Below are 8,637 nucleotides of genomic sequence, written 5' to 3'. Positions count from 1 at the left end.
ATCAGCCTCACGTTCTTCAACCTGGTCTTGGCTAGAAATGTAGTAAGAGCGGAAGCCGAAGCCGTCAGGAATGGCGGGTGGGGGTCCCTACGCAGAACAGACAGGTGTCCCGTCAGCTGCCCTGTGCAGAGCACCTGAGCTGGCCGCCACCTGCCATCTCGATGCTGGAAAACACTCTCACACATGTTACCCGGTCTCAAGTTCACACATCCCTGTAACATTCTTATCGTCACAGAGCGGACTTCAGACCACATCTGTTCAACAGGGCAAAGCAGCTTCCTACCCACCAAAAAGTGGGATGGCTCCAAACACTAGTGAGCTCTAGTTTTAGAATGTTTCTGCAAGTGTGCATGCGCTGAGATGTTTCTGTAGGAAACTGTTCGCGGAGGCATTTTGTCGCGGAAGGTTGATTTTACCCGTCAGCATCATTACATCACAATCTAATTCCATCTGGAGAAAAGGCATGTGCAGAAACTTTAAAATTACTGACATAGCTAGCAAATCCTGCTTTGTCAAGGCAAATTTTGAGAGAATAAAACACATTTCACATCTTGGAAGAAATACCACAAACCCCCCAGTTTAAAAAGTAACATTAAAGCCCTGGCGGGTGGTGCGGTTGGTTGAAGCTCCATCCAGCAAACCGAAAGGTTGCAGGTTCAGTCCCCGGGTCAGGACGCCTCCGAGAGACAAGTGATGGATGGTCCTCTCCTCTCTCTCCCTCGCTTCCCCTCCAGAAGTAATTAGCAACATTGTATGAATGGAGTAAAATTAAATCTCTCAATATGACCTTCCAAGCCAGCACTCTCCTGAGCCACGGCCGGAGTACTTATGCAATACTGCAGGCCGTGAATTCTGCATTCCTCGGAAAGGACACGGGACATCCCCCGGAGCACCCCTCCCCCACCCCAAACGCTGACCCGGCCACCACACCACCCCCACGCTGGAGCAGTCCGGGCGGGCAGCCCCCGTCAGTCAGGAAATTTCCTCCCAGGCTCCATATTAACCATTAGGCCCCACGGAGGGGGAGCCGATTGCAATGCTGTTTAAAATAAACACGGGCACCGAGGAGAAAGGTGAGAGAGCGCCACAGGGCATCTTCACCGAGAGCCCGGCCGCCTGTCTTCCCCTGGGCGGGTAGCATCTCACCCACGCTCACCCACAGCGAACGGCCCCTGCAGCAGACCAGGGGCTCTCACAGGACGTGGCAGCACATGTGACCTGGGCAACTCTCACGCGGAGGTGGTGCTAAAACTTCCCATCACTCCAGCCCAGCGCAGCCACTTTCCAGTGACCACGGGGCCAAGCCCACTGTCCGACGCCTGCACGCACCAGGGCCAGCGTCCAGGGCCAGTGTCCAGGGAGAAGCGAGGGCACCAGCCTCGGGGACAGCAGCATCTGCTGGGGACCAGCCAGTCGCACCAAATACCACAAAACACAAAGTGACAGAAAAGACAGACATCCCTTTGTGCCTCCAGTTTATGACATTTTATTTACAAAAATAGGCTGGAAGGGACAGGGTTTACGGCCCCACGCTCTTTGGGGGGGCACTATTTTGTGCCTCGTTCTAGGTTGTTTTCCTAACGATCTTCCAAGTCGCAGCTGAACGCCTTCAGAACTCTGCTCGTCACTGGAAGCTCGGGTGGACTGCAGGGACGTGAGGGAGCAGGGAGGCCACGGAGGTCGCACGCGGTGACCGTCACCGAGCTGGCGCCGGGGTGCCTCCTGCACTCGGCAACACAGGCCCCTCCTCAACCTCGACACCAAGCGCCGCGTTCACAGGGGCCACAGGCGTCTCCGGCTCCGAAGGACACTTTCTCACTGACATGACACTACCGGACCGACGGCACAGCCAGCGCTAAGACATGACCCCAAAGACGGGGTTGTGACGGCAGATGCTGGGGCCGCACTCCTCGTAGTCCTTCTTGGTGTGGCAGACCTGGAAGAACTCGGGCTGAGGGGCCACAGGCAGGACACTGTGAATGCTCCAGAGAGGAAGGGAAGGCAGCAAACTGCCCAGCAAGCGAGCCCCCCGGCCTGTCCAGCCTCCCTTCCTCCAGACCTGGCTCCTGCCACGCTGACCACACTGACCTCGTCTGGGCCGGGACAGCTGGCCGGTTCCAAACCTGCTCAGCCTGCTTGGGACCAGCTACACCCTTGCCCCGAACTAGCAATTCGCTACCTACTCACACATCCGAGGGGGTGGGCAGTACCTGCTTGGGGCGGTCCTGGGTTCCGTGTGGGTTTCACGGCTCCACACGCGCTCTCGCCCCTCATGAGCAAGGACACTTGAGAGCATAAACGACCGTGTGCTCGCGACCTCACTACCCTAAGTGTGGCACTGTCTAGAGCCACACCTGCTATTTGACCTTCCCGAGACTACGTCTCTGCACTCGCACAGGGGACCCGCCGCGCAGGCGCAGGCGCGGGACTTACGGTGGAGGCCAGCATGGAGCCGCCGAACCACACGGCGTAGCGCTGCATGTGGTGCGTGATCACCTGCACCTCCACGGGCCTGGGCTGCAAAGGAAGGGGACGCGGGTCACTCCAGTGCGGACGGGCGTCTCCCACGACCATTCCCCAGATGGACGCAGCCTCCACCCACCCTGACAGCACGGGCTCTCCACGTCCAGTCCCTCTGTGACAACATCAGCCACCCGCTGGCTCAGAAACGAAGTTCCCGCTGCCAAATGCCCTGGCCCCCAGTGCACCCACACCTAGCCCCCTAGCACCAAGCCCCCCACAACCCCCCACCTCCACCCCCACCCCAGCCCCCAGAGCTCCCCACCCCCCCAGCCCTAGCCTCTGGACCCCAGCCCAGGGGGGTACTTTGTTAGAGAACAAAGCAGGCAAGCCAGAGAGGACTTATCTTTCACACTAAAGGCATTTAAATAAGGGGAAAAAATCCAAGCAACTACCCCAGTTCATTTTTTTAACTGCACAAATTAGATGTTTTAGCATTGTAGAAATAATTCCAAATGACACTAAGTGTTCCAAAAATGCTGTGAGAAGTGACATTGGCCAACAGTGTGACCAGCAGGTGAGGGCACGCATGTACTCCCCCGGCCACCCTGCGCTTGCTCCAGAGCCCGCTCAGGATCACCAGCCAGGGCAGGGCGGGGCCAGGGGGCAGACTGCCCTGTGACTTCTGCGCAGGTGGGACGTTTGGGTTAACAAGAGTGTTCCCAAAAGACTTCAGCGGTCCTGCCTATAAAGGGGCCCCATCTCCCTGGAGACCGGTCATCACATGTATGATCTCACAGCACAGAGGGGGTCTGCTGGCAGACGGGGCAGGCGGGCACTGCGGGGTCCCCATGACACACTCCCCACGACACACTCGGAAGGGTTCGGGCAACCACCTCGGAACGCCACCTCACAATGTGGCTGGGAGAGGGATTCAAACCCGCTTTACTCCCTGACACACAGACAACCACACTCCTCTGGCTCCGGGTCCCGGAGGGCGAGCCGAGTCTGCGCAGCACAGGAGCACACCCTGCCCCCGGCCACACCCGGCCCCCACCTTTATTCGGCCGCCGCTGAGCTCTTCGCTGAGTCTTAGCCGGGCATCCACCACCCTCTTCAAGTCTCTCTGTAGTCGACGTCCAAAGTCCCTGAACATGGTCGAGCCTCCTGAAAGAACGACGTTCTAGAAGACAGAAAGCAGAGGGGTTTCCTGGGGGGGGGCGCCCGCCCACCCACACCCCTCCTGCCCGATGGCTCCTGCTGCGACCAGCCCGCTTCCACCTGACTGAGCACTCAGTCGCGAAGCACAGTGGTCTCGGGGCCCCCGGTTACAAGCAGGGGAGGCGGAGAGCAGCCCCACCCTGCGTGCCCACTGCCCGCTGCACGGGAGCCACGCAAGCACCAGCAGCAGGTGGGCTGTGTGAACCGACGGACTGGCCAAGAGACACTGGACGTTCCGCTCACCTGGCCGTAATAATCACGGGGAAATAGGTCTTCTAATCAGCGCCCGAGCTATGGGAAGGGCGACCCTGGCAGGAGGTGTTTTCAAAGGAGACCCCCTGCTGCCGCGTCCCCTTGGATCCTGCTAAGGGGCCACAGCAGAGGCCCGGGCAGGGGGTGGGGGAGCCGGGGGCCTCATTCAATCTCCTGCCAGATTTGATGAAAGAGTTTTCTTTCAGACTACAGGATGTTTTATTTAGGACCATGAACTGAAGTTAAATATATCCGGACTCACCTTCTCACGGGAACTGTCACTGGAGAAAACCGAAGAGGAGGAAAATAAAGCGCCCCCCAGGGAGCCAGGCAGCCCCCAGGCAGGCAGTCCCGGCCCCGCCCCCCAATCAGGCTTCCCCAGGCTGGCCATGTGGACAGGCGAGCACGTGTCATCGCAGGAACCAGCAGGGGACACGTGCCTTCCGGTCCCTGGCGGCCCAGGTCACGGGTCACACAGAACTGCCCTTTCCTGGCCCCAGCCATCCTCAGGAGCCAGTCCTGAGCGGAACAGGGGTGCCAGCACCCACTCAGACTTGGGGTCAGTCAGGCAAAATCAGAGACCAGCAGAAACGGAGCTGGGAGGCAAGAAGCCCCCCACTCCCACCAGGGGTCTGCGGAGAGCACCCGCCTTTGTGGCCTGTCAGCAGGCTGCTCACCACCTAGAACAAGCCCTCAGTTGCTGAGCTGAAGCTGTCTCACTGCCTCAGACACAGAGGTGCCACAGAGGAGCCACGGAAGCCACCAGCAAGCGGCTACCAAACTGAACTCACATTTTTTATCACCTTCGAAAGCCCCAAGCAGAGCCTACTTTTCAGGGAGGTTGTGGGCTAGGCCCTAGGGCCAGGGATGAGGGTGGCTCTGAGCTAACCCCTCCCAGGCTGGCTGTCTCTGTCTGTCTGGTGGGAGGAGCACTGGGGACTCCCATTGCCCTCCCCAGTACATGGGGTGGCCGCCCTGCTTCTGCCCACCTCCTACTCAAAGGAGACACTGCATGCACACTGAGACCCCAGGTGGGCAACCCCACCTCAGGGAGAACACCTGACACAGTCACAGGAGACACAGGGCCGGTGAAAGTGTCTGCCCCCAGGACGGGGCATGGCCCACCCTGCTGTGGCACCAGCCACAGCCTTGTCTGCTCTCTAGGAGCCGTGGGCATGGTCCCAGGGCCGAGGACCCCAGGCTGCCGTCCAGTCCACGGTGTGAGGGGCGGGCTTCCCCACAGAGACCGTCAGGCAGCACCTTTTCCTGGCAAACTGCAAGTCAAGACCTTTCACTCGACACCCCATCCTGGGGTCAAGGTCATGGATGAGTGAGATCCTGTCACCCCCCAGAGAAGCCTCAGGAACAGCAGGAGAGTGCTGGGTTCCTGTCACGGAGTGCAGGGCCACCAGCCACTGTGGCCATCACTGGACTCGGTCACCCCTGGTTACTGACACTCATTTAGGACATGGCCAGAAGGTGGGACAGCAGGGCCGGGCCCTGGCCGATCGGGCAGCAATCACAAGCCAATACTATAAGGGTGTTTTCACCACCCCCGCCCCCGTCTCTCGGGCAGGTCCCCTCCCCTGGGGTCGCTCTCACACAACCTGCCCACGTGTTTGCTGCCCACAATCACAATTTAAAAGCGCCCTTGATATTTCAGTCACCACATCTCAGCATGGGCCTCAAACGGTGCCCGGTCCCAGGTGCTAACTGCGGGTCAGGCCCACCAACTGTTTCCTGGGGGAAAGACCACGGCCCACGGCCCAGGAAGACCTGATCCTGGCTGGGGGGTGGTGGGGGGGCACAGGGATGGCGCCTGCTTGAAGTCAGACATTTCTAAGGGTGTGTTCCTAAAGTGCTGTGTTTAGGGTTTTTTGTTCTGGTTTTGTGGGGGCTTTGCTCATTTTTCATTTACTTTTACTTGTAAAACTCCACAGCAACAACTGCTCTGGGACCTTCTTTCCGGGGCGAGGAGGGCCAGTCCCTGCTCCACAGCAGGGAGCTTGGAGGCCACGGCCGAGGAGGCTGGTCTGCCCGCGAGCTTCCTGCGGCCTCCTCCGTGTGACTCTGTGAGCTACCTCCTCCCCTAAAGGACTGTCCGAGAGGTACAGCCGCTCTTCACTGAAAACAGCAAGAGTCTCAAGACCCGGCTGCTGTCCTTTGAAGGTAATCTGAAGGGCAGGTGCCCCTTCGAGCCTGTAAAGGACCGGAACTGTAACATCACTACATCACAACAGGCTCCTGGGCGCCACCTGTGCGCCCGGCAGTCTCCTGGTTTCACCCGAAGGGCTTCAGCTCCGCTCCAACCCACCCCCCCAGGCCCGTGAGGAGAGGGCAGTGGGAAGTTCACGGCGTCCCCTCCTGGAGGAAACATCTCCCAGGTCTCGGTGTCGGGAGAGCAGGCCTCGCTGGAAGATACACTGGTTGCGAACACACGCCACGGGGCCCAGGATGCTGCCCTGGCTGTGGGAAGCTCGGGGGCACGCGGGCCCTTCCTACTGTTTTAACTCAACCTGGATCACAGATTTAAAAGGAAAGCCTAAAACTAAAGCACTTCAGAAGGAAATAATCTTCATGACTGTGATACAGGCAAAAGTTTCTTTGATTTAAGACCTAAAAACCACAAACCATAAAAGATAAAAATTGGTTCAATTTATCACAGCTGAAAGAATCAGGTAACAACCCATAATAAATAGGTACAATAAGGTAAAAACCCATTAATCTGAGAAATTTTCCTCCTACGGCACCTATGACCTACGGCAATTTGGTAAATTACACCTTTGCTGCGAAATTAAAACCTTTATCTTTTCCTTCCTCCCTGACCCCCCTGCCCACAATTTCAGGTACTCTCTACCTCCCCACATGCGGCCGAATGCAACGGTGCTGACTCCTAGTCCCATGTGTCCAGGTTACAGAAAGCCCATCCGAACTGGACTGCGCACCCAATAGAGGACGAGAAAGTTAAAATTCCCAGGCAGCGAAGCGGGTGGTGGGTGCTGAGGATGGGGGACCAGGCCTGCAGAAGCGACACCTTCTTCCTCCTTTCTCCTGACCTCAGTGCCTCCCTCACAACAATGTCAGGGGCAAAGCACTCACCGTAACAGTTACTGCTTCCTTTCCCCTCTCGCTTCTTTTAAGATTTTATTTACTGATTTTTAGAGAGAGGGGGAGGGAGGGAGAAAGAGAGGGAGAGAAACATCAATGTGAGAAACATCGACTGGTTGCCTCTCACGCACCTCCAACTGGGGACTTGGCCCGCAACCCAGACCTGTGCCATGACCGGGAATCGAACCAGCGACCCTTCACTCTGCAGGACGACACCCAACCCCCTGAGCCACACCAGCCAGGGCTCCCCCTTTTTTCTTACTGGGAAGGTAACTCGACACTGGACACCATCTTTAAACCTACTTCGAGGTTCAAATGCGCCTCTGGTTGAACACAAAACCACAGCTGTCTGGTATCTATCTGGTGACGTCAGCTCCCGTAATGGGGCCACATTTGAGAGGACACTTTTCCCTGGGCAGGCGTGGCCACGACCGCCCCAGCAAACACCTTTCAATCCCCTTGCACGAGTTACGTGAGACAACAGAAGCGCCCTTGACCGCATCCTAGCTTGGGGCAGGGCAGGGCTCGCTCTGCTGTTGGCAAGTGCTTCCTGTCCTACTCACATAAACCACCTCCGGTAAAACAGGGATGGAACTGGAGAAAGCCCAGGTTCGAGCCCAGAGGTCACATGCGGCCCACTGACACCTCAAGGCTCCTGAACACCTGACTGCCCTGAGGTGTGGTCTCCTGGTCCGGGCCCAGTCTTCAAACTGAAATTGGCCTGTCCTCTGCTATAAAAATTTTGCTGTTTCAACACTTTGTTCTTTTGCGCAGCTTGGTGTTACAGAGACCCCACCCCGACTGAGGTCGCCCAGTGATCCGAGTTGCTCACTGCAGCCTCTGCGATGTCCTAGGGGAGACCCCCAGAGCCGCAGAAGCCGTCTGCCCCACAGGGAACACGGCGGAGAGGCACCCTCTTCTCTGATGCCCCACGGGCTCACCTGCAGCCCAGGGTTCATGAAAACACCCCCCCACCCCCCCCCCACACACACACAAGGGGCGTGACGTGCTGGGATGAGCCCTCCTGGTGAGTGGGTGCTGGCTGTGCGGTGAGATCCCCCAAGTCGGCCACTGACAACAGAGACCCAGCGATGCTTCTGACAGCAGCTCAGACCTGCTTTCTGACGCCTGGCCAACGATGCTTCCGAGGAAAGACCTCGACCAAAAGGGGGTCACGGAACACGAATGTAAACGGAGCCACTTTAAAAGGGAGCCGGAGCTGCCGCCCCAGAGGGACTGCCCCTCATGTCCGATGCCTCCGACCTTTGGAGGTTGACACAGGACAGAGTGACCTTGGCACGGGGCCCAGAGCAGCCTCGAGCCCCAAAGAACTGCTTGCGAGGACAATGAGAACACAGATATCTGCAGCGACAGCAACGCTGTCCTGCCGTGGGTGTCCCTGTCCCCTTCCCTGTCTCCCAAACACCCCTCGCCTTTGTCAACACTGTTTGGGCTTCTGCCTGAATCAACGCTTCCTGAGTAGCCCTTCTTAGATCTCAAGTAAATGCTTGTGGCCTCTCACTTTGCCAGACCTGCCTTTCCTCTCTAAGGTTAACATCTCCTAATACAACAAAAACATCCCACCCCCAGCGCAGC

General features: G+C 58.0%; 1 protein-coding gene across 6 annotated transcripts in view; it reads right to left on the bottom strand.

Moving 5' to 3' along the window:
• Window positions 1-1,470: 1,470 nt before the first annotated feature.
• Window positions 1,471-8,637, bottom strand: part of ACTR3B (actin related protein 3B) — a 47,029-nt gene continuing 39,862 nt past the window's right edge. For all 6 annotated transcript variants that reach the window (XM_053926402.1, XM_053926403.1, XM_053926406.1 and 3 more), the window contains 3 exons: window positions 3,518-3,643; window positions 2,434-2,517; window positions 1,471-1,951 (listed from right to left, as the gene is read on the bottom strand). In XM_053926402.1, the coding sequence (XP_053782377.1) occupies window positions 1,856-1,951; window positions 2,434-2,517; window positions 3,518-3,643 (306 nt within the window). In that variant the 3' untranslated portion in view covers window positions 1,471-1,855. The remainder of the gene's footprint in view (window positions 1,952-2,433; window positions 2,518-3,517; window positions 3,644-8,637) is intronic.

The sequence above is a fragment of the Desmodus rotundus genome, chromosome 6 (genome assembly GCF_022682495.2).
Source record: "Desmodus rotundus isolate HL8 chromosome 6, HLdesRot8A.1, whole genome shotgun sequence".
NCBI lineage: Eukaryota > Metazoa > Chordata > Mammalia > Chiroptera > Phyllostomidae > Desmodus > Desmodus rotundus.
This window is presented reverse-complemented; position numbering and strand designations above follow the sequence as displayed.